Source organism: Cetorhinus maximus, chromosome 6 (genome assembly GCF_964194155.1).
Source record: "Cetorhinus maximus chromosome 6, sCetMax3.hap1.1, whole genome shotgun sequence".
In the NCBI taxonomy this organism is placed as follows: Eukaryota; Metazoa; Chordata; class Chondrichthyes; order Lamniformes; family Cetorhinidae; genus Cetorhinus; species Cetorhinus maximus.
The window spans coordinates 156,516,515-156,542,068 of NC_135884.1; the positions used below are offsets into that span (position 1 = coordinate 156,516,515).

Here is a 25,554-nt window from a genome sequence, read left to right on the forward strand (position 1 = left end):
AAACACTGGTATATACGGATCACAACCCCACCCCCTAGCCTTTGTGGGAAAATCTAAAAACCAGAATGCCAGACTATTTCAATGGAGTTTATTATTGCAATCTTATCACAAAGATCGTCCACATTGCGGGGAAAAACAATGTAATTGCCTAGAATTTAACTTAGCTTCAAATTGTCCAAAATGATACAGAGAATAACGGTATTAGTTTTGCATCAGTTTTGAATGAATGAATGAGTGTGTGGGTCAATTTTAGTATTTTTGGTTCTTTTACGCTCTGTAATGAAACACATAAATTTGGCATTTCATTTTTCCAAGACAGGAAGTGTCATAAACGCTTTGATCACAGAAAATGGTTCATCTTCAATGACTAAGAGCATTCTGGAAGAGTTTGTGAAGACACTGTCCCTTAAAGGGTTAATGCAAGGACTCCAGATGCTGCTGTGCCTGGAAAAGACAGCATTTTACAAGAAAAGGTAATTAAGCGGTTTTAAAGAAGCTGGAAACCTCTTGATCCCAGTGGACTGTGTGCAAAAGGGTCACATGGTGGTTTACAGCGGAGAAACCAACCATATAACCTGGATGCCGGTTTGAGGACTCCGCTATCTATCCTTTTCCTTTGAACCACTGACTTTTATTCTTTTGACAGAATTCCTATATTTTATTTTTAATAAGCTTTGCCTTTCTATTTGACAAGTCTGGTTTTATAATAAACTGATAATTTTGTTGTTTATTGAAGAAACCAGGACATTGAGAGGTCATTCAGAGATTCATAGGGAAAGCACATATTTGGCGGTATAGCCAGCTGGAGAAACCATTTGAAGATATGTTGTGACCCGTGGTAGTGGAACTAGAGACAGACAGTACACTCCTCCCAACTCAGTCGTAACAATTGTCTGATGGAAGTACAGCACATAACCCAGCCTAACTCTATCTCACCCAACAAAATTCCACCCCAACTGATCACTTGTCTTGAGAGAGTTCAGAGAGCAAGAGATATTTAATTGAGTCACTTTGCATAAACCTATTTCCCAGTCAGCTCACGGTGTCCAAAATCTCTCCCAGGACACAGCCCCTTACTCTGTAAAAAGACTGATCATTGCAGCAGACTGTACTGAGATAGACTGGCAGGTGTTCCCCCACATTATTCACGGAGCTCCCCATTCTTAGAGCTCAGGCACAACCCTTCCGTGCTGAAACACTGAAACGATTATTCACGGAGTGCTCTGAGAGTACCTCCTGCACACTGGGCTACCTTGTCAATGAAATACAGCAGCTTCCTGTGCCCCACCCCACCCCTACTCTCTCACCCCACCACAAACCCCATCACAATATTTCACACAAGACACCCAAGCTGACTGACCTGGCGTATTGCTTGAGTGAGTGGTAGCCGTCTAGCAGTAATGGCCCCTCACCACGCATCGCCTGAGTAAAGCACTGACATTAATAATCCATGATCCACCAGATTCGTACCGAGCGTCAGTTTGTTGTTGAGAAGAACTGAGTAATCTGTTGAGCCAGTGCCCTTCCCATTACTGCTTCCAGCTCCTGTGGCCTGGCAGCACTGAGCTGCTGAATACTGGGGAAGTGCCTCAGGAGGCTCATGGCTTTGACTTTCCCAACTCCAGGGATTTGCTGGACGGTGGCCAGGACTCTAGCATCAGACAAACGGGAGCGTGCCCTGTGCTGGAATGGATTGTGACCCTGCTCCCTACTCTCCTCGAGAACCTGCAAGAACAGAGTGTGTAGGGTTAGTTTACACTTCAGAGACAGCACACAGTACAAATAGAGTGGACTAGAAAGAAAGAAAGAGCTTGCATTTCTATTGCATTGTTCATAGCCTCAGGACATCCCAAAGTGTTTATACAGAATATACAACACAGAAACAGGTCATTTGGCCTAACCACTCCATGCTGGCATTTATGCTCTATATAAAACTACTCCCATCCTTTCTCATCTAATCCAGTCAGGATAACTATCTATCCCCTTCTCTCTTATTTGATTATTAGCTTTCCCTTAAATGAATCTATATTATTAAGTGCTGTTAAGGCTGTCATTTCAGCCTTCCACTTGAACATCTCAAAGACTAGGGAAGACCTTCTTGTCCAGTTCTGTGGCCGGCTACTCACCCACAACCCGACACCAAAATACCTTGGCCTCACTCTTGACCGTACATTGACCTACCGGCAACAGCACCAGAACGCCGGAGTCAAGGTCAAGGTGAGAGTGAATCTCATACGGAAACTGGTGGGTAACAGCAGCACCAACACACGACACACTGCTTCACTCAGCCTCATCTACCCAACAACAGAATACTGCTGCCCAGCCTGTCTCAGGAGGCAGCACACAAACATGGTCCATATCCACCTTCAGGAAGCCAGGAGGGTTATTTCAGAAACTTTGAGACCAACTCAGCTCGAGCAGCTTCCTGTGCTCACGCACACTGAGCTTTCTGATGTCCGCAGGGAAAATATCCTCCTCAAAAACACCATCGCTGATAGCTAACAAAACACTTCCACTGACACAGCGCCACAAAAAAATACCCAAGCACTCGTCTGCAATCCCGTAACCCCGACTGGAACACACTCCACACCCTGATGACAGCCACACCCCTCGATGGACATCTCCTGGTTGACTGCAAACATCACCAACTGCAGCCTGCTAACTGACCCGAGCGGTGACCTCTCAGGTTTCAACCTTCTGTGGAAAATCTGTACAACCCTCACCTGCTTAAGTTCAGGCCAGGAAAGGTGTGGCCACTTGCTCCACAAGTGGAACATGAGGAACAGCTACACAAATAAAAAAAGAATCTAAACTATTTGCTTCAACCACTCCCTGTAAGTTCCATCTTCTCACCACTCTGAGTAAAGACATTTCTTCTGAACTCCCTATTGGATTTCTTGGGGACTATCCTATATCGATGGCCTCTAGTTCTGCTCTTCCCCACAATTGGAAACATTCTCTCTGTATCCACTCTATCAAAACCTTTTATCATTTTGAAGACCTCGATGAGGTCACATCTTGGGCCTCTCTTTTTAAGAGAAAAGCTCCAGACTGTTCATCCTTTCTCGATAAGTATAACCTCACAGTTCTGCTATCATTCTTGTAGATTTTTTTTCACCACTGCCAGTGCTTCTATAATCTTTTTTATAATATGGTGACTAAAACTATTCACAGCACAGACTCACCAACGTTCTATACAAGTCTAGCATGGCTTCCCTACTTTTCAATTCTGTTCCTCTATATATATATATATATATATATACCCTCATTACAATTTTGTGATGTGTACTTTTACTCCCAGATCCCTTCTCTCCCATATTTAAATTTTTATTTTCCAAGTAATATGTAACCTTCCCATTTTTCTTACCAAAATGCAACACCTCACACTTTATCGGTGTTTAAATTTGTTTGCCAATTATATTCCCACCCTACAAGTTTATTCATGTTCCGCGTCATTTGTTGCAGTTATCCTTCGTACTGACTAGCCCCTCCTAGTTTGCTGTTGTCCGCAAATTTACAAATTGTGTTTTTGATTCCAAAGCCTTCTGCCACTCTGAATATTCACCCTTTACCTCGGCTCTCTGCTTTCTGCCTTGCAACCAGCTAGAATTCATCTGCTACTTGTCTCTGGCTCCATGTGCTCCAACCTTATTCATTAGCCATTTCCACCAACTCCAGCATGATGCCACCACCAAACACATCTTCCCCTCACCCCCCTGGAGGCATTCCGCAGGGATCGTTCCCTCCGGGACACCCTGGTCCACTCCTCCATCGCCCCCTACACCTCAACCCCCTCCCAAGGCACCTTTCTATGCAACCGCAGAAGGTGCAACACCTGCCCCTTCCCCTCTCCTCACCGTCCAAGGGCCCAAATACTCCTTTCAAGTGAAGCAGCATTTCACTTGCACTTCCCTCAATTGAGTCTACTGCATTCATTGCTCCTAATGCTGTTTCCTCTACATTGGAGAGACCAAACGCAGACTGGGTGACTGCTTTGTGGAACACCTTCGGTCTGTCCGCAAGCATGACCCAGACCTCCCTGTCGCTTGCCATTTTAACACTCCACCCTGCTCTCATGCCCACATGTCCGTCCTTGGCTTGCTGCATTGTTCCAGTGAAGCTCAACGCAAACTGGAGGAACAGCACCTCATCTTCTGACTAGGCACTTTACCGCCTTCCGGACTGAATATTGAGTTCAACAATTTTAGACCATGAACTCTCTCCTCCATCCCCACCCCCTTTCCGATCCCCCTTTTTTCCAATAATTTATATAGATTTTTCTTTTCCCACCTATTTCCATTATTTTTAAATGTATTTCCAGCCATTGTTTTATCTTTACCTTTTAGCCTATTTCGATCCCTTCCCCCCACCCCACCCCCACTAGGGCTATCTGTACCTTTATTATCACATTCCTTAGATAATATCACCAGCTTCAACACCTCTTTATCCTTTTGTCTATGACATCTTTTGGTTATCTCCACCTATCACTGGCCCTCTATCCAGCTCTACCTGTCCCACCCCCCCTTAAACCAGCTTATATTTCACCTCTTTTCTATTTTTCCTTAGTTCTGATGAAGAGTCATACGGACTCGAAACGTTAACTATGTTCCTCTCCGCAGATGCTGTCAGACCTGCTGAGTTTTTCCAGGTATTTTTGTTTTTGTTTTGGATTTCCAGCATCCGCAGTTTTTTGCTTTTATTCATTAGCCTATTGTGTGTTACCTTAGTGAAAGCCTTTTGGAAATTTAGATATATCACATCTATTACATTACCCTGATCTACTTCTCTGTTATCTCTTCAAATAATAAGGTTGATCAAGCAAGACTTTCCCTCTTGAAATCTATGGTGACTTCTTTGGTTTCTAGAGGTTTTTTATTCTTCAGTCAGGATTCCATTATATTTCTTACTCCTGACATTAAGCATGTTTTATAACCAGTGAAGTACTTTTTAGGTGTAGTCCCTGTCATAATGTAGGAAACTCAGTAGCCAATTTGTGCACAGCAAAGCTCTGATCTACAGAAATGGAATAAATGACCAGGTCGGTACAGACTGAGGAAGAAACATTGGTCAGAGCTCCCATGCTTTTCTGGGATCTTTTGCACTCACCCAAAAGGAAAGGCAGTGGGTGAATTTTCCACTCCGACCAACAGCAGGGATCGTGGTGGGCAGGGGCATTAAATTTGTGTGATGGGAAAAGTCCGTATCCTGCTGACACGAAATTAGGTTGGAATTTTGTTCTCCCGACTTTGATGGTGGGTTAAAGGCAGGTCAAGTTTCTCACTGATCTATGTCAGGAACTACATTTGCATTCATTTGCATCTCATGAATTCTCATTAAAAGGCCAACTCACTGGAATTAGGAGGAGGCGGTGGTGTAGTGTTATTATCACTGACTAGTAATCCAGAGACCCAGGGTAATGCTCTGGGGACCGGGGTTCGAATCCCGCCAAGGCAGATGGTGGAATTTGAATTCAACAAAAATCTGGAATTAAAAGTCTGATGATGACCATGAAACGATTGTCGACTATCGTAAAAACCCATCTGGTTCACTAATGCCCTTTAGGGAAGGAAATCTGCCGTCCTTACCTGGTCTGGCCTACATGTGACTCCAGACCCACACCAATGTGGTTGACTCTTAAAATGCCCTCTGAACAAGGGGAATTAGGGATGGGCAATAAATGCTGGCCTAACCAGCAATTCCCACATCCCATGAATGAATTAAAAAAAGAATTACATTCCCCTTCCAAATGAAGTGCCCCTACCAGCGGATTATCCAAACAGTTTTCCCGACTGTAAACAAGTGACATGCACCAGGCGAGTTTCACTTCATCAATGACTGAGGCACACGGACACTTCTTACCTTTAAGAGCATAACTATGAGATTTTGGGTGCTTGTATCATAAGCTGCGCCAAGGCTGGACAGGAGAGGCAGATTTACTGGATTGTGTGGGTGGGGGCAATGGTGTCCAGGGAAGGAGTGAGTGTCTCAGAGGGTGGGACCGGTGGAGTTGATGGTGGAGTCCTGGCAGGAGAACTCAGGGTACTGGTGGTAGGAGGAAACAGAGGGGGGAATGGGATGTGGTTCGGTGGCAGGTTTAGGATGAGAGTCTCGTAGATGAAAGACTCATCTGGTCACAGAGGGGGACAAGACAGGTGGCTCAGGTAAGGGGAAGGGCCAGGGACAGTAACAAGTGTGGGCTCTGAGGGGAGGAAAGGTATGTGGAGGTGGATCGTGATAGGGTTCAGAATAATGAGGGGAGGTTCAAGGGTGACAGAGGGGAGAGGAATGGTGATATTAGGTAGGTCAAGGGTGATGGGCGGGGGGGGGTGGAAGTTGGTGGGTGACAGGGAAAGGATGGAATAGATAGAGTGGACAGGATAAAATTGTTTCCCTTGGTGGAGAATTCTAGAACCAGGGGACATAGATTCAAGATAAGTGGCAGAAGGTGTAGGGGGACATGAGGAAGAACTTTTTTTACACAGAGGGTAGTGGGTGTCTGGAATTCGATGGCCAAGTTGGTGGTAGAGGCAGAAACTCTAAACTCTTTTAAAAAGTACCTGGATCTGCACCTTAAGTGCTGTAAACTGCAGGGCTATGGGCCGGGTGCAGGAAGGTGGGATTAGAAAGGGCACCTGGGTGTCCTCGGGCTGGCATGGACAAGATGGGCCGAATGGCCTCCTTCTGTGCTGTAACTTTTCTATGGTTCTAAGGAAGGTGGTGGAGTTTGTCTGAAAAGTTGCATGCATAATTTTCTCAAGGCTGTTCTTGACAACAGTTGCTCTGGACGTGTGAATCCTCGAAGTGGGAGGAGGGTCTTTTCGGGTGGTTGGAGTTCAAGGTCAGCACAAATGGCCGACTGAAGGGACACCCGGTAACTGGATGTCAAAGATGCTCAGTTGTGTCCTCTCTATGGTAAAGGCTGATTTGCAGCAGGTTCGTTCCTGACTCATGGGTCTCTTAACATGGAGATCCCAGCAAGATGTGGAGCCGCCGTTCGATCTGTGCCATTTGTCATCGGCTGCAGTCGGAGGGGGGTGGGGGGGGTGGTGAAGGTGAAGGGAGGTGGCGCCTCCAAGGGGCACAGCTGGTGGAAGGCAGCCAACTCGCGACTCCAAACCTCCATCCTCCCGGGTCAAAGGTCATGGCTGACAAGGGACCATGTGGACAGTCCTTCCAGTCTGCCAAGGCAACAGTCTCTCCAAAGAGTCTCGAGGGGAGTGGAGCCAAGTGGAAAAGTGTCCACGTGAGGCACATGGTTCTCATCACCCTGGTCAAAGAGCAATGTCTCCATACGCAGTCACGTATGAAGGGGAGGAACATCCATCTCTGGGCCTCCAGGATGTCCTTCACCTGGAAGGGCTGGGGGTGGGGATGCCATGTCTAGACAGAGGCCAGGTGAAGGGTTCAGCACTGACCTGCTGGAGTGGAGATGGAGGGAAACCTGTAGAGGACATGCTCACTAAATGTATCACTTCAATTCGTTTACACATCCACTGAGGCGTCGATGCTGCAGGCTGTGGGCAACCCTGCCTTGGTGATGGATCACATCCAAATGAGGAGGAGAAGGATGTTGGCTCAGGGCCATGAGCAAGGAGGCAGTGGGGCCTCTAGAAGGGCAAGAGGCTGGTGAACACGGTCCACTGCAGCGGTGAGCATTGGCCTGACCATGGGTGTATTGCTGGCCGGCAGTGCTCTTATCTAGAGGCGAACGAGAGGCAATGCCAGAGGAACCCCCGTATGTCCCGGGATGTGGGTTCTCACATCTACCAGCTTCTCCTGTAAGAGCTGCAGCCGCACAGACTCTGGAGGAGTAATACGGAACTCCTGGCCTGCGCTGAGTGAATGTCTGTCCGGGGGCCCTTTAAATATGGTGCCATGAAGCAACAGTGGGGAGGGCGATTTCCTGCCCGCTCTGCCACGAGAGTCACCAAGCTCCTCGCTAACACATAATTAATGAGCTGAAAAGCAGAAGGTCGTGTGTGTTCGCACACCACGCCAACTTCATGCCAACTTTCCCACCCACCACTGCACGTGGCCTCTAGAATGGAAAAGTCTGCCCAGCATCTTTGCTTAACATCTGGTATGTGGGATGATGCCAGACAAATGAGGGAGAGAAACTAAAGAAACTAAAAATGAGTTTAAAAAAAAAAAAATCTGTAAATGGTAACAACAGAATCATTCTCAGAATCACTGGCCTGTTACGGGGACAGTGATCATGATCTGAAGTTATTTCCCTTTTGCCTTGCACCATCATCCCTGTTAACATTGAATCTCCCTGGGCCTCCACTCTATCACAGACCTGCCCTGTTATTCTTTCCTCCCCTCCCCCTGGGTACTTGCTGAAAAACAGTTACATCTCTAACTTCAAGTTCTAACGAGAGGTCACTGGCCTTATCAGGGGTAATTAGGAGTGGGTAATAAATGCTGGCCTTGGCAGCAATTCCCACAGAATTGAGAATGAATATAAAAGGAAACTTTAATTCTCTCCCCCTCTCTCTCTCTCCACAGACCTACACAGTATTTCTAGCGTTTCCTAATTTGAAAGAAATATTAGGGCGGGTGATCAAAAACCCGGTTAAAGAGCTTTTAAGGAATGTCTTAAAAAGTGGAGAGAGAGGGAGAGAGTACGAGAGGTTTAGGGAGGAAATTCCAAAGCTTAGAGCCTGGGCTGCTGAAGGCACAGCTGCCAATGGTGAGGGTGAACGAAATAAGGATGCAGAAGAGACCAGAATTGAAGGAATGCATCAAAACAACATGCAAACAGCCCTTACCAACTGGGTGATGAGATGTGAGGCCTCAGTCTGGCTGGCTACAGGCAGCAGTGTCATGCCCAACTCCAACACCACAAACCTCTGCACCTCAGGGAAGTACTGCTCACTTAGCTGGGTCTTTTCCAAGACAATTATTCCATTTAAAGTGCTCGCCTGGATTCAATGTGGGGAGAAGAAACAGGTGAAAATGTTTGAAAAAAAGTGAACAGGTCATTTAATCTATAATTAATTAGGGATATGTCACTGTTAACTTCACCCGCAGGGATCCTGCACACACTCAAAAATCGTTTTCATTGTCACATTTTGCCCCACCAAAGGTCTTCATCTCGGGCAGCCACCGATTGCTACAGAGCTAACCCTATAACAGTGGGGTGTGTTCTAATATGCCTTTAAGGGATGGAAGCATGACAAACTTCCTATCGAGTGATGTCATGATCCAGCCTCAGTTTCACTTTGGCCTATGAACAGAACACAGCACACACAACTCCCCTGATGTTTTCAGGTTTCCTATACACACGGATCGGTTCTCATGTGCCTAGTTTAAATAAACGAACCCACAACATGTTTACACAATCCCTCACGAGCGATTGGTACCTTTATATTGTTATAAAAACACCACATGGTGATCAGCGGTGGTAAAACAGCCTGGCAGCGCGAACATGAAGAGTCTTAGATCGTGTTACATGGCCTGAGACCACCCTCGGTGTTTTGGTCAGACCACAGGGGAGCCACAGTGTCGGAAAGTGTTGAAAATGCAGTGGCTGACTGCGCAAAAAAGCTTTGAAGACACAGGCTGAGATAGTACTGAGTTGAAGAGCTATAGGCAGATGGATCCATCGTGGTGAAGAGGACAGTATGTCATGAGAACCAGCACCGGGTCAGCTCAGTGAGGAAAGGCAAGTGAGCAGTGGGTGGGCCGGATCGATAGTGAGTGAGGAAGAGTCAAACAAACAAAAACCATCATAAGATCAGGCCAGACGGGGTTGCAGTTATAACGGGTGAAGCTTGGGAAAAGCGTGTGAAAGTGGCTACAGCGACAATCATCCCAGGTACTAAAGAAGGAGGAAGGTCAAAGGGAACTTGTCAGGATGTCCACAAACCTCCCCAGTTTAAACCGGACTGCAGCTGACCTACTATCCAAATTCAGAATGTTTAAACAGCGTACAGAGCTATGGTTTCTTGATTCAGGTGTGTCTGAACCAGACAAGCAGGCTATAAAAATTCACCTAGCAATTTGGAATGAAGGTCTACACAGGCTGAACATGTCAGGATTAACAGCAGAAGAGCTAATGGATCCCCAAAAGTTATGGACTACATTGGAAGGCCGCTTCAGAATCAGGTTAAATTTCCATATTCATTGACTAGAGTCCATGTCATTTCGATAACAGCTTAGAGAATCCATAGACCACTTCATCAGCAGATGCAGAGAAAAGGATACGTACTATGATTTTTTTCAAATTCAGAACTAGCAGACAGAATTGTTCAGTTCGTGATCACATCCACTCCCATGAAAACATTCCAGAAAGATCTGCTAGACAAGCCCAAAACATATAGCATCACAGAACTACAGGATGGACTGAAGTACAAAGCGATCCTCGCAGGTCAACAAAGCTTACAGGTCCTAAGCACAACCCCAATTGTTGACACACTCACTGGAACACCCAAACCTAGCGAGACATGTGGAAGGTGTGGCCTTCTGCATGCACCAGGGAAATGCCCAGCTTTTCATCAAATCTGTAAGGCCAGAAAGGGCCATTGGCAGCGGCAGTGACTAGAGCAAAGGCTGCTGCAGCTACGAAGAGCCATGCACTGATCCAAACAGACCGTTCACAACAGGTACCTCCAAGCAATAAGAACAACCATCCGGTATCCCATCAGAAACGTATACATGAGGTGATTGACAAACCAGAAAATGACAATAACGTGCACGACGAGGCAAAGAGCGGTGAACACATTTCACATCCTCAATCTCGTGGAAAACACAGACATCGTCACACTGTACGAAGTTTTTGCCAAGATTAAAATTATCTCCCCTAAGAAAGTTGGTGACTACTTGTCATTGGCCAAGATTGATGCAGGGGCAAGAGCCAACATACTACCTCTGTGGATTCTAAAAGACATGTATCCACAGACATGGAAGGCCATGGCAAAACCTACTAATGCGCAACTTTCAGTGTACAATGGCTCATTAATTCCATGTGCAGGATCCATAGTCCTGGGGTGCAAGTACAATCAATCCTCCTGGGTGTCAGAAATGTTCTACATTGTAGAGACTAAAGGCCTGGCAATTACAGGTCTACCGACATGTTGTGACCTTACACTAATGACAATCCATGGAATTAATCAGACTTCACAAGGCAGATCAACCTCAGAAACTAGCCCCATCACCTCGGTTCATGACCTAACACCGAAACATCCAGAATGTTTGAACAAAATTGGCAGTTTCAAGGGAGCTGCAACATTACACTTGCAGGAGAATGCAAGTCAGTCAATTGATCTGATATATTTTGCACAATGCTAGTCTCAACATCTACCAGAAGAAATGGTGAAAGATTCCACACTACAGAAACTGTGGAAAACCATCATTGAAGGATGATCTGATTCAATTCAGCATGTCCACGCACACATGAGACCATTTTGGCCTTACTGGGATGAGCTAGGCATCTCCCGGGGAGTCATTTTCAGAGGCAGGCAGGTTATCATACTAGAATCTTTGCGACCTGATATTCTTCAACAGCTTCATCCCTCATGCATGGTCATAAATCAGATGAAAAGATTTGCAAGAGAAGCTGTCTATTGGCTGGGTATGAAAAATCACACTGAAGTCATCGTCAAGAAGTGCGAGGCATGTCAAGAGCATGTGCCAAGTCAGCACAAAGATCCACTGATTCCACGTGAAGTTCCTACCCATCCTTGGTCTAAAATCACATCCGAACTCTTTTATGTCCATGGCACTAACTTCATCGTCATTGTTGACTACTTTACCAATTCTCCCATTATTCGACAATTGCACAATGCATCAACCACAACTGTTGTGCACTCTAAGTGCTATTTTCAGTTTAATTGGTGTGCCTAGAGAGATCATTACGGATAACAGTCCACAATTTGTTGGTAAGCCATTTCAGGATGTATGAGAAGTGGAATATCGATCACACCTGTTCTTCTCCTCATTACCCTAGATCTAACGGCCTAGTTGAATGAATGATTCACACGGTGAAATCCCTAAATCTCAAATGTAGACAGACCAAGCAAGATCTACACATTGCAATGTTACATCTGAGACTCACACCTTTAAATGTAATTATTCCATCATTGGCAGAGTTCATGTTTGGCAGACCAGCGCACACCAATTTATCTACACTTTCTACTCTCTCAGAAACTAGAGAGAAACTTTTAAAACTGCAAGAGAAGATAACCAACGTGCACAATAAAATTACAGGTACAGAATTGCAAGTTTACAGTTGGGACAACAAGTTCACACCCAAGATCTCACAGAAGGTTCGTGGCAACCAGCCAAGGTAACAAGGATTTGTTCAGAGCCAAAGTCCTATGAAGTCATTACATACAACAGTGAGGTGTAACCCAGGGCAACTCAGATACACTCCAGGTCCTCAACCACCATACAGTCCTATTGCATCAAGAACTAGACCCCAAATTAAACCTGGAATAACATCCAAGAATGACAATGCCACAGGTCACTGTGAGCAATCAAAGAAACCTCCAGACAAGATTACCATTGCAAGATCGGGCCATACCAGCAGATTACCTCTACATTTTACAGACTGATAACTTCACCAGTCCTATACACTTATATAATGATGACTAAACATGAGCATGTATTGTAAATAGTTTTACTTCTTTGGAAGGGGGAAAGTATCTTTAAAAAGAAAGGGGGATGGTGTAATGTGCCTTTAAGGGTTTGCAGCATGACATCACTAGAAGGGAAGTGTACCATGTGATCCAGTCAGGTTCATTTTGGCCTGTGAGCAGAACACAACTCTGCTGCTTATGTCTTAAAGCTCTCTATCCATGTATAAATGTTCTTATGTGTCTAGTTTAAACAAACAAGCACAAAACGTGCTTACACAATCCCTTGAGTGATTGGTACCTTTATATCATTATAAAAACACAACAGGATGATGGCTAAAGAATGTTGTCTAATACATTAGCTGCCTGTGGTGAACTGGGAATCCAGCTGTGGTCAACCAAAATTCTGAGTGATTTGATAAGTAGAGAAATGATGGTAAACTTATACTGAACATTGGTTAGGACACCTTCCACATTGATAATCAGTTTCATACAATGAATGAAATTATGAACACAATAGCCATTGTAGACCAGCAAAGTCCCACAGCCAGCACAAAGATAAATGATCAGTTTTGGCAGTGTTCATTGAGTGAGAAATGTTGGCCTGGATACAGAGAGAACTCTCAGTCTTCAAATAGTATTGTGGGATCTTCCCTGTCCAGTGAAGCAGATTGGGTTTAATTTAACATCTGTTCCAAATTTCTCCAATCTGGTGCTTTTAAAAAATTATTTAAAACATTATTTTCAAACTACACACAGATCAGTAGAAAAAAATCCACTTATTCCTTCTCCTGCCTGCCATCTCCAAAATGTCAGACTGTAACCAGCAGGTGGTCAGCACACACTCAGCTCCGATACAGCTCTGGAGACAGATGTTAGCACAGCAGGAATCTCCCTCCCTGAGGGGGTGCCATTTTGACCCCATGTGGAACTTTACACCAATAGGCACTCTGCCCCTCCCCTCAAAACTACTCGGAGAAAACATGGACTACACCTTAGTGATCTTGTTCTGGACAGCTGATGCATCCCAGCACTCCATACATTTTCCGATACCAATATAATACCACGCCCACCAAACTGACCAGCCATCTCCAACAGCTCAGTGCGGTACTGAAGGATTCTGCTAGGTTACCTCATGTCAGTTTGGGTTGCATTGGAAGAGTAAAAATTGACCATAGCAACCCTGCACTGGGAAGAGGGAATAATCCTTAATCCTCAACCAGGAACTCTGTCCCAGTGATTGCTGCTGGAACACAAGGACAGAGAGGCCATTCACCCCTCAACACTGTTCCACTATTCAATTAGATTACAGCTAAACTGAACCTCAAGCCCATTTTCCCACCTTGGTTCTATTTCACTTGATTCTCTTACCTAACAAGAATGTATTAATTTCAATTGACACCTCCCCTGCCCTCTCCCCAAAATATCAGCAAGAGATACATACAGAGGGATGTGAGGGGTAATGACCTGGAATTCGCTGCCTACGATGGTGGTGGAAGTGGAGGTATCAATGATTTCAAAAGTGCATTTGAGGGAAATAAACCTGCAGGGTTATGGGGCGAGCATGGGGGCAGGGGACTGACTGGATTTCCCTGTGGAGAGCCGGTATGGACACAGAGAATTACATCAGATATATGGCACAGAAACAGGCCATTCTGCCCAACCTGTCCTTGCTGGTGTTTATGCTCCACTCAAGCCTCCTCCCAACTTTTCTCATCTAAATCCACAATCAATGGAGTCAATGGGTTGAACGGCCCCTCCTGTGCAGTTATGACTCTATGAGGAACTTTTCACAAATCGGCAGTGCCTTAGCAGCAGAGAAATCTATAGTCATTATTCTTCAATTAAATGAAGTGGCCACATACCTTCCGAAATTGGACAAGCTTTCTTTTGTAGGTGTTTCCAACCACGAGATCGGCCTCAGAAACATATAAGACACACAGCCGTTTGGAGATGTGGAAATCGACCAGACCCAAACCATCTTCATAAATAACTGCAATCCGACCTGCAAAAATAAATACATCCCAAAGGTGATTAATCAGCATCTTTGGACAGTCATTTGGTTTTGTGGTTTACTGTATGTTAGAAGGACACAGCAGGGATAAGGTTGTGAGGTGGTAATAGCGCTAGACTAGCAAGTCACGAGTCCAAATTGCAACATCTCAAACTAATCTAGATAGCCTGTGGCCAAACACCAGGAAAAGTGATGTTGAAATAGAGAAAGCCAATGTCCATTAGAGAACATGCTATCTGAGCTTCATCTGGTCTGCATGTGCCTCCAGTCCCGTGTTATATAATTCACATTAACTTTACGGCAATAAATGCAGCCAGGAACAAATAAATATTGAAAGCTGACCAGGAAAGAGAATCACCGTTCCTATTCCAGGATCTCAGCAGGTGACAAGGACACTGTTCACACCTCCAGGTAGTTGAAGGATACGGGGGGCAGGGCAGTCACTCTAGGGAGAGCGCAGGCAGAGAGGTCACTGCAGCATGTGGACACTGCAGTGTTTCAGGGAAAAGATCATCACATCCTTTCCATTAGATGGTGGACTCTCTCCAACCCCTGACAATGGTAACTCCAGGGAGAGGGCAAAACATTAAAATTAGCAGCCACTGTCACGGAATATTTTCCTGACATTTCTCCCTAATTCCTTAAATTATCCACAATAGATTGCTGGACTAACCGCCCTCGCATTTTTCCCCCAATGTCCTTTGTAACCCTATTATTGTTGCACCTCATGCTCAGCTGCACATGTGCACCATCGAGGGCTTTGAAGTTTTAATGTCATACAGCAGAACTTTGAGAGTTCAGACAAGGCTGGAAGACCATCTCGATCCACTAGCCTAATCCCAGGACACAGGAGGCTGATCCTCCAACTTGCTATAGCTTGTACGCTGCAGAAGCACTTCCCATCTCCCACCCGCTGGAATTTCATATAAACCAGGACTGGATTTAAGGATTCAACCAAAAGACCAGCTTCTTCCCCAAGCGGAGAGAGAAGATGATAAGAATGGAGCCTGTCTCTTTGCTACTGGCTTCAAGCAGCTCATTTTCTCAGCTTGGGAATGGTATGTAACAGTGAGTGTTCACATATTTCTAAACATTTCTCATGTTCAGCAGAAACTGACCCTGCCACTTGGCAATGCAGTGAAAGAAACTCAGTAACATGAGGTACAGCACCACCAAGAGGCTGCAGTCAGTATAGAACATAACCACTCAGCCACAACTGTCCTTTATATAGTGCTTCGCAAATACCTCCTAGATCCTCTACAGAGGAAAAAGGCAAATGAAGCAGAGACTTCCATGTCAGAGTGGGGCTCCTGAGCCACACCAGGTGATGCTAAACACAGAGCTGACCACCACAGCACAAACCATCACCTTATGAGACGGAAGCTATCACCACCTTTTAGACCCTTTAGAGGAAAATGAGTGAACAAAATGTAACTAAAAGGAATAAATGAACAGACAGCGAGTTGTGAGACGAGCGTTAGGAGGGAGTGACTGCTTATAAAGATAGGTTTATAAAGGTGAAGTGCTGAGAGGTTGGGGAGGGAGTTCCACTGAGGTTAACACAGCTGAGAGCCCTGCTGCCAATGATGGCTCAGGAGAGGATGGAGACATGAAAGATTACAGTTGGAACCTTGAAGGATACATGGGAGGGTACAGGTATGATGGCAGTTTCAGAGATAGAGCAAGGTAAAACCACAATGGGATATGAAGGTGAGGATTTGAACGTGCTGAGAGACTGAGCGCCAGTGCAGGACAGTGAGGACTGAGATGATGGGCAAGGGGGAGGGGACAGGGTATGGGAGCTGAATTTTCTATGGAGTATGAAAAAGCAATGAGAACAGTGTGGGAGAAACCACGCTGAGAGAAAAGAATAACATGGACAATAGCTTCAATGAGAGAGGGAATGAGGCAGGATCAGGAGAGAGGGGTAGGCAAATTGAGGGCAAGAAGGGAGCAGCTGTCGAGTTGGATGCATGTGATCTTTGTGATGGAGAGAATGTGGGGGATGAACCTCAACTGTGGCTTGAGCAGGACAACAAGCTTTAACACAGCCTTGGGTTACCTGGAGAGAACAGACAGGGAAGAGAGTGGAACTTGTGGCAAAGACTGAAATGGCTGTTTCATCCCAATATTTGGCTGTGGAAATCTCGACTCTGATCTTGATGTCAAATCAGCAATCTGTCAGGACACAGATATCAAGAAGCTTAGTGCAGAGATACAGCTGGATGTCACACTGCACCTTACGCCATGCCTGAAAATGAAATACAATATAGATAAGGAAGAGGATGAAACCAAACATACATCACCAGGAATCGATGGGCTGAATGGCTTCCTCCTGTTCCTATGATAGTGTCATGGTGGAAAGCAAAGCCAAGGCTAGAGATGTGCTGGCTGCAGTCGGACAGGTCAGAGTCCAACCACTAGGCAGTCTCAGAGCTGGACTGAGTCAGAGGAGAGGAAACGGGGGGACGATGTGGGTGCCACAGAGAATTCCCAGAGAACGAAAAGGGATCAAATGCTACAATCCCATTCACACAAGAGGTTATTTGTACTTTAACCAGGAGGGTAACTGTGCAGTGAGCAGGCCAGAAACTTTTTTTTTAAATTCATTAATGGGATGTGAACTTCACTGGCTGGGCCAGCACTTATTGCCCACCCCTAGTCATCCTTGAGAAGGTGGTGGTGGAGGTACCTTTTTGAACCGCTGCAGTCCATGTGGTGTAGATACACCCACAGTGCTGTTAGGATTTTGACCCAGCGACAGTGAAGGAACGGCGATACATTTCTAAGTCAGGATGGTGAGTGGCTTGGAGGGGAACTTCCAGGTGGTGATGTTCCCATCTATCTGCTGCCCTTGTCCTTCTAGATGGTAATGGTCACGGGTTTGGAAGGTGCTGTCGAAGGAGTCTTGGTGAATTCCTGCAGTGCACCTTGTAGATGGTACACACTGCTAGCTACTGTGTGTTGGTGATAGAGGGAGTGAATGTTTGTAGATGTGGTACTAATCAAGCGGGGCTGCTTTGTCCTGAACGGTGTCAAGCTTCTTGAGTGAGTGTTGTGGGAGCTGCAGTCATCCAGGCAAGTGAGGAGTATTCCATCACACTCCTGACTTGTGCCTTGTAGATGAACAGGTTTTGGGGAGTCAGGGGGTGAGTTACTCGTTGCAGGATTCCTAGCCTCTGATCTCCTCCTGTAGCCACAGTATTTATATGGCTAGTGCAGTTCAGCTTCTGGTCAATGGTAACCCCCAGATGTTCACAGTGGGGGATTCAGTGATGGTAATGCCATTGAACGTCAAGGGGCGATGGTTGGATTCTCTCTTGTTGGAGATGGTCATTGCCTGATACTTGTGTGGCACAAATGTTACTTGTCACTTGTCAGCCCAAGCCTGGATATTGTCCAGGTCTTGCTGCATTTGGACATGGACTGCTTCACTATCTGAGGAGTCAAGAATGGTGCTGAACATTGTGCAATCATCAGCGAACATCCCCACTTCTGACCTTATGATGGAAGGAAGGTCATTGATGAAGTAGCTGAAGATGGTTGGGCCAAGGACACTACCCTGAGGAACTCCTGCAGTGATGTCCTGGAGCTGAGATGACTGACCTCCAACAACCACAACCATCTTCCTTAGTGCAAGGTATGACTCCAATCAGTGGAGAGTTTCCCCCTGATTGCCATTGACTCCAGTTTTGCTAGGGCTCCTTGATGCCACACTCAGTCAAATGCTGCCTTGATGTTAAGGGCAGCCACTCTCAACTCACCTCTGGAGTTCACCTCTTTTGTTCATGTTTGAACCAAGGCTGTAATGAGGTCAGGAGCTGAGTGGCCCTGGCGAAACCCAAACAGGGCATCGATGAGCAGGTTATTACTAAGCAAGTGCTGCTTGATAGCACTGTTGAAGAGAATAGACTAATGGGGCAGCAATTGGCCAGGTTGGATTTGTCATACCTTGTGCGTACAGGACATACCTGGGCAATTTTCCACATACCCAGGTAGCTGCCAGTGTTGTAGCTGTATTGGGGCAGTTTAGCTAGGGGTGCAGCAAGTTCTGGAGCACAAGTCTTCAGTACAATTGTGAACTATTGTCAGGGCCCATAGCCTTTGCACTATCTAGTGCCTTCAGCCTTTTCTTGATATCATGTGGAGTGAATGAAATTGGCTGAAGACTGGCAGCTGTGATGCTGGGGACCTCTGGAGGAGACCGAGATGGATCATCCACTATACACTTCTGGCTGAAGATTGTAGCAAATACTTTAGTCTTATCTTTTGCACTGATGTGCTGGGCTCCTCCATCATTGAGGATGGGGATATTTGTGGAGCCTCCTCCTCCAGTGAGCTGTTTAATTGTCCACCACCATTCATGACCGGTTGTGGCAGGACTGCAGAGCTTAGATCTGATCCGTTGGTTGTGGGATCGCTTAGCTCTGTCTATCACTTGCTGCTTATGCTGCTTTGCACGCAAGTAATCCTATGTTATAGCTTCACCAGGTTGACACCTCATTTTTAGGTATGCCTGGTGCTGCTCCTGGCATGCCCTCCTGCACTCTTCATTGAACCAGGTTTGATCCCCTGGCTTGATGGTAATGGTAGAGTGAGGGATATGCCGGGCCATGAATTAACAGATTGTGTTCGAGTACAATTCTGCTGCTGATGATGGCCCACTGTGCCTCATGGCTGCCCAGTCTTGAGTTGCTAGATCTGTTCAAAATCTATTCCATTTAGCACGGTGATAGTGCCACACAACACAATGGAGGGTATCCTCAATGTGAAGACGGGACTTCGTCTCCACAGCGACTGTGTGGTGGTCACTCCTACCGATACTGTCATGGACAGATGCATCTGCAGCAGGCAGGTTGGTGAGGATGAGGTCAAGTATGTTTTTCCTTCTTGTTATTTCCCTCACCACCTGCCACAGACCCAGTCTAGCAGCTATGTCCTTTAGGACTCGGCCAGTAGTTGTGCTACTGAGCCACTCTTGGTGATGGACATTGATGTCCCCCACCGAGTACATTCTGCGCCCTTGCCACCCTCAGTGCTTCCTCCAAGTGGTGTTCAACATGGAGGAGCACTGAATCATCAGCTGAGGGAGGGCGATACGTGGTAAATCAGCAGGAGGTTTCCTTGCCCATGTTTGACCTGATGCCACGAGACTTCCTGGTGTCTGGAGTCGATGTTAAGGACTCTCAGGGCAACTCCCTCCCGGCTGTATACCACTGTGCCACCGGGTCTCTGCCCTGCCGGTGATGATGGTGTCTGGGACATGATCAGTAATATAAGATTCCGTGAGGGTGACTGTTGCTTGACTAGTCTGTGATGGCACTAGCCCCCAAATGTTCATAAGGAGAACTTTGCAGGATCAACAGGACTAAGTTTGCCGTTGTCGTTTCCGGTGCCTAAGTCAATGCCGGGTGGTCCGTCTGGTTTCATTCCCTTTTGAGGCTTTGTAGCAATTTGATATAACTGAGTGGCTTGTTCAACCACATTGCTGTGGGTCTGGAGTCACATGTAGGCCAGACCAGGTAAGCACGACGGACAGTAGTGTACCATTAGTGAACAATAATCGACAATGGTTTCATGGTCATCATTAGACTTTTGATTCCAGATTTTTATTGAATTCAAATTCCACCATCGGCCATGGTGGGATTCGAACCTGGGTCCCCAGAGCATTACCCTGGGTATCTGGAATACTAGTCCAGTGACAACACCACTACAGCATCGCCTCCCCTGCACTGTACTGAAGGAATTCGAACAAGGAACTTTAGGACATAAAGACACATTCAAGGATATTTATTTCAAATAGCCTCTAGGGGACAGTGACCATTGTATCAAGGTTTAGGATAATCATGGAAAAAGACAGAGAACAATGCAGAACAGGGATAATTAATTGGAGGAAAGCCAACTTCAATGGGATGAGAATGCATCTGAGTCGAGTGTTGGCAGATAAGACGGTGGCTGAACAATGGGTCACCTTCAAAGAAAAAGTATTGCAGGTAATGTCAAGGTATATTCCCTTGAAGGGGAAAGGTAGAACAAATAAATCCTGAGCACCCTGGATAACGAGAGAGAAAGCGGTAAAGATGAAAAGGAAGAAGTACGCGTATGACAGATGTCGTGTAGAAAATCCAATGGAGAATCAGGCTGAATATAGAAGGACCAGAGCGGAAGTGAAGAAATTATTAAAAAGAGCAAGGAGAGAGCATGAAAAGAGACTGGCAGTGAACGTAAAAGGGAATCCCAAGGTCTTATATAAGCATGTAAATAATAAAAGGGTGGTAAAAGAAAGAGTAGGGTTGATTAGGGACAAAAAAGGGGACTTGCGTGTGGAGGCTGGAGAAATAGCAGAGGTTTTAAATGAGTACTTTAGATCTGTCTTTATAAAGGAAGAACTTGCTACCCAGGCCAAGGTGAGAGCGAGGGTAACTGGTACACTAGAAGAACTTACAATTGAGAGGAAGGGGGTGTTAGAAAGGCTATCTTTACTTAAAATAGGTAAGGTACCAGGACCGGATGAGATGCATCCAAAGGTACTAAGGGAAGTGAGAGTGGAAATTGCAAAGCCACTAGTGATGATCTTCCAGTTTTCCTTAGAACAGGGGAGGTGCCAAAGGACTGGAGAACTGCGAATGTTACACCCTTGTTCAAAAATGGGGTGCAAAGATAAAGCCGGCAACTACAGACCAGTCAGTTTGACCTCAGTGGTGGGGAAACTTCTGGAAACTATGTACAGGATAAAATCAGTCGTCACATAGACAAGTGCAGGATGATTAAGGAAAGCCAACATGGATTCATCAAGGGAAAATCACGTTTAACTAACTTGCTGGAGTTTTTTGAAGAGGTAACAGAGAAGGTTGATAAAGAAAACACTGTTGATGTGATGTATATGGATTTTCAAAAGGCATTTGATACAGTGCCACACAACAGACTTGTGAGCAAAATTCTAGCTCATGGAGTAAAAGGGAAAGTAGGCACTTGGATAAGAAATTGGCTGAGTGACAGGAAACAGAGAATAGTGTTAAATGGTTGTTTTTCAGATTGGAGGAAGGTTTGTAGTTGAGTTCCCCAGGGGTCAGTGTTGGGACACTTGCTCTTCCTGATATATATTAATGACCTGGACTGTGGTGTTCAGGACATGATTTCAAAATTTACAGATGATACGAAGATTGTAAGTGTTGACAACTGCGATGATGATAGTCTTGAACTTCAAAAGGACATAGACATGTTGGTAGATTGGGCAGACAAGTGGCAGATGAAGTTCAGTGCAGAGAAGTGTCAGGTGATACATTTTGGCAGGAAGAATATGGTCAGACAGTATAAAATAAAGGGAGAGCCTCTGAAGGAGGTGCAAGAACAGAGAGACCTTGGTGTATATGTACATAGGTCATTGAAGATGGCAGAGCATGTTGAGAGAGCAGTTAATAAAGCATATAGTATATTAAGCTTTATTAATAGGTGCATTGAGTACAAAAGTAAGAAGGTCATGTTGAACTTGTCTAAGACATTAGTCAGACCTCATCTGGAGTACTGCATCCAGTTCTGGGCACCATATTTGAGGAAGGATGTGAAGCCATTGGAGAAAGTACAGAGGAGATTCACAAGAATGATTCCCGGGATGAAGAACTGTAACTATGAGGATAGATTGGAGAGGTTGGGACTGTTTTCCTTGGAGAAAAGGCTGAGTGGAGATTTGATAGAAGTATTCAAGATCCTGAGGAGTATGGACAGGGTAAATAGTGGGAAACTGTTCCCACTCAAGAGAACATCAAGAACTAGAGGGCACAGATTCAAAATAATTGGCAAAAGGAGTAAATGTGAATTTTTTTCACCTAGAGGGTGGTTGGAGTCGGGAACGAACTTCCTGAGAGGTTGGTGGAGGCAGGTTCGATCGAGGTATTCAAAAGGAAATTGGTTTGCTACCTGAAAACAGAGAATGTGCAAAGTTACGGAGATAAGGCAGGGGAGTGGGATTTGGTGGAGTGCTCTTTCAGCGAGCCAGTGCAGACTCGATGGGCCAAATGGCCTCCTTCTGCACTGTAAAGATTCTGTGATTTAGAGAGAAAAGGGCAGCAGCTGCAGAGGAAAGACGTTGTTTTATTTTAAAACAGGAGGTCACAATGGCACTTTCCTCCCAGGTTCCCAATGAGGAGTTTGAACCAGGACCGTGCTTTTCTCTGTAGTCCACAGCACTGAGGCTAGCTGAGGAAAGGGCATGCAGTCGAGTTGTCCTGATGCAACTTCTCTGCCTCCATAAGATTCATGTTGTTCCAACTTACCGCGAAGGCCCTGAGCCAATTCTGAACCCCTCCACTTCTCATTCACAATGACATGTCCATAGGGGACTGCATTAGCTCCTACACGGACTGGGGTGCTCGATACACTGGAACTCACGGAAACGTCCATCACTGCTCTGTGGAAATCTCACACTCTGTTCTAGCTGCCTGGAAAATAAAAGGAAATCAAATTGGACAGCTTTAGAAATTCTGCAAAAGCTGGAAATCTGGGTGTAAAAGGTATAACATAAGCCAATATTTACTCTTTACCAGTGTTGCAATTCCAGGGTTCTTTATGTGCTGATCTGAGAGGTGCTTTCAATTAGGGATATTCAAACTATCATCGCAAGGATACAGGAAAAAATAAAGATGCATCAAGTGTTATTCACTCCCACTCCCTACATTCTACACAATGACTGATGATAGCTGAGAAAGAATAAGAGGCTCCTAGAGACCAGGAACAGAATCCCCCTTTGACAAATTCAGAATCACTCAGCTTTGGAGGCCATCATGCCTGTGTTTGTTCCTGTTAGGATCAATTCAATTTGCCTGCATTCCCACTGCTCTTTCCTCAGAGACCAGTAACTTATAAAAAATCTTTTCAAACATTCAAAGTTACTATTGGATCTGTTTCCACAGGCCTTTTAGGCAGCTCGTTGCAGACTGAACAAATCGCTTCCTGAAATACGGATCCTCTGGATACAGACTCAGAATAGTTGCTCCCAGTTTACTTTATCAGAAGAATCCACGATTTTAAACCCCTCAAATCAAATCTCCTCTTCACCTTCTCTGCTGTAAGGAGAACAACCCGTTTCTCCACAGAACTGAAATCCTCATCGCTGGTATCATTGTAGTAAGTAGAATAATGACATTGGGCACTATCGGTATTTTCAAAAAGTCTTTCTTTCCACCCACCCACCCACCCACCCACCCACGCACACACACGCACTTCGTCTCAGCTGTCGCTCAGGTGCTAGCATGGGAGGTGTCCAAGTTAATATTTGTCCCTCAATCAGCAGCACAAAACTAGGTTCCGGTTATTATTGGCCAATTTGTATCCAGGCTGCCATTGCCCATTTAACCCATGGGTTTCAACCTTTATGTGGAACACAAAATTAGGAACAGGAGTAGGCTACTCAGCCCCTCGAGCCTGCTCTGCCATTCAATAACATCATGGCTAATCTTAGACCTCAATTCCACTTTCTCATCTACTCCCCATATCCATTAATATCTCTTCACCCACCCACTGACACTCTCTCTCTCTCTCTCTCTCTCTCTCCCCCTCCCTCCCTCCCCCCCTCCCCACCCCTCCCCTCCCCTCCCCACCCCTCCCCTCATTCCAGACCACTCTACTCCCTCCCTCCCCACCCCTCCCCTCATTCCAGACCACTCTACTCCCTCCCTCCCTCCCTGACCCTACCTCCCTCCCTCCCTGACCCTACCTCCCTCCCTCCCTGACCCTCCCTCCCTCCCTCACACTCACTGACCCTCCCTCACACTCACTGACCCTCCCTCACACTCACTGACCCTCCCTCACACTCACTGACCCTCCCTCACACTCACTGACCCTCCCTCACACTCACTGACCCTCCCTCACACTCACTGACCCTCCCTCACACTCACTGACCCTCCCTCCCCACCCCCACCCCTCATTCCAAACCACTCTACTCCCTCCCTCCTCACTGACCCTCTCCTCACTGATCCACACTCCCTCATTTCTCCCTCAACTCTCCCTCACTGACCCTTTGCTCCCTCCCCTCACTGATCCACACTCCCTCATTTCTCCCTCAACTCTCCCTCACTGACCCTTTGCTCCCTCCCCTCACTGACCCCCACTCACTAACTAACCCACACTACCTCCCTCACCCACAGTGACCCACCCTACCTCCCTCACCCACAGTGACCCACCCTCCCTCCCTCACCCACCCACCCACCCTCCCTCACCCTACCTCCCTCCCTCACCCACCCACCCTCCCTCACCCACCCTCCCTCACCCTACCTCCCTCCCTCACCCACCCACCCTCACCCTACCTCCCTCACCCTACCTCCCTCACCCTACCTCCCTCACCCACCCACCCAACCTCCCTCACCCACCCACCCAACCTCCCTCACCCACCCACCCAACCTCCCTCACCCACCCACCCAACCTCCCTCACCCACCCACCCAACCTCCCTCACCCACCCACCCAACCTCCCTCACCCACCCACCCTACCTCCCTCCACTCACTGACCCACCCTACCTCCCTCCACTCACTGACCCACCCTACCTCCCTCCACTCACTGACCCACCCTACCTCCCTCCACTCACTGACCCACCCTACCTCCCTCCACTCACTGACCCACACTACCTCCCTCCACTCACTGACCCACACTACCTCCCTCCACTCACTGACCCACACTACCTCCCTCCACTCACTGACCCACACTACCTCCCTCCACTCACTGACCCACACTACCTCCCTCCACTCACTGACCCACCCTACCTCCCTCCACTCACTGACCCACCCTACCTCCCTCCACTCACTGACCCACACTACCTCCCTCCACTCACTGACCCACACTACCTCCCTCCACTCACTGACCCACACTACCTCCCTCCACTCACTGACCCACACTACCTCCCTCCACTCACTGACCCACCCTACCTCCCTCCACTCACTGACCCACCCTACCTCCCTCCACTCACTGACCC

General features: G+C 46.5%; 1 protein-coding gene across 3 annotated transcripts; it reads right to left on the minus strand.

Moving 5' to 3' along the window:
• Nucleotides 1-73: 73 nt before the first annotated feature.
• On the minus strand, nt 74-23,995 carry faap24 (FA core complex associated protein 24). Of its 3 annotated transcripts, XM_078544740.1 has the most exons (6): nt 23,802-23,995; nt 23,133-23,199; nt 22,866-23,030; nt 14,444-14,583; nt 8,772-8,924; nt 74-1,725 (listed from the first exon to the last, which is right to left on the minus strand). In XM_078544740.1, exons 3-6 carry the CDS (start codon nt 22,990-22,992, stop codon nt 1,477-1,479), a joined length of 669 nt encoding a protein of 222 aa, XP_078400866.1. In that variant the 5' UTR covers nt 22,993-23,030; nt 23,133-23,199; nt 23,802-23,995; the 3' UTR covers nt 74-1,476. The 3 variants fall into 3 exon arrangements, with proteins under 3 accessions (XP_078400866.1, XP_078400868.1, XP_078400865.1); XM_078544742.1 differs by lacking the exon at nt 23,133-23,199; XM_078544739.1 differs by lacking the exon at nt 23,802-23,995 and having other exon boundaries at nt 23,133-23,474.
• Between the last annotated feature and the right edge of the window lie 1,559 nt (nt 23,996-25,554).

Bases quoted from the DNA above. Each gene is read 5' to 3' on its own strand.
- faap24 (XM_078544742.1), bottom strand. From the start codon at position 22,992: ATGGACGTTTCCGTGAGTTCCAGTGTATCGAGCACCCCAGTCCGTGTA. The intron at 14,584-22,865 runs GTAAGTTGGAAC...TTATTTTTGCAG, and splicing joins ATTGGCTCAGGGCCTTCGCG to GTCGGATTGCAGTTATTTAT. The intron at 8,925-14,443 runs GTATGTGGCCAC...CATTGAATCCAG, and splicing joins AGCTTGTCCAATTTCGGAAG to GCGAGCACTTTAAATGGAAT.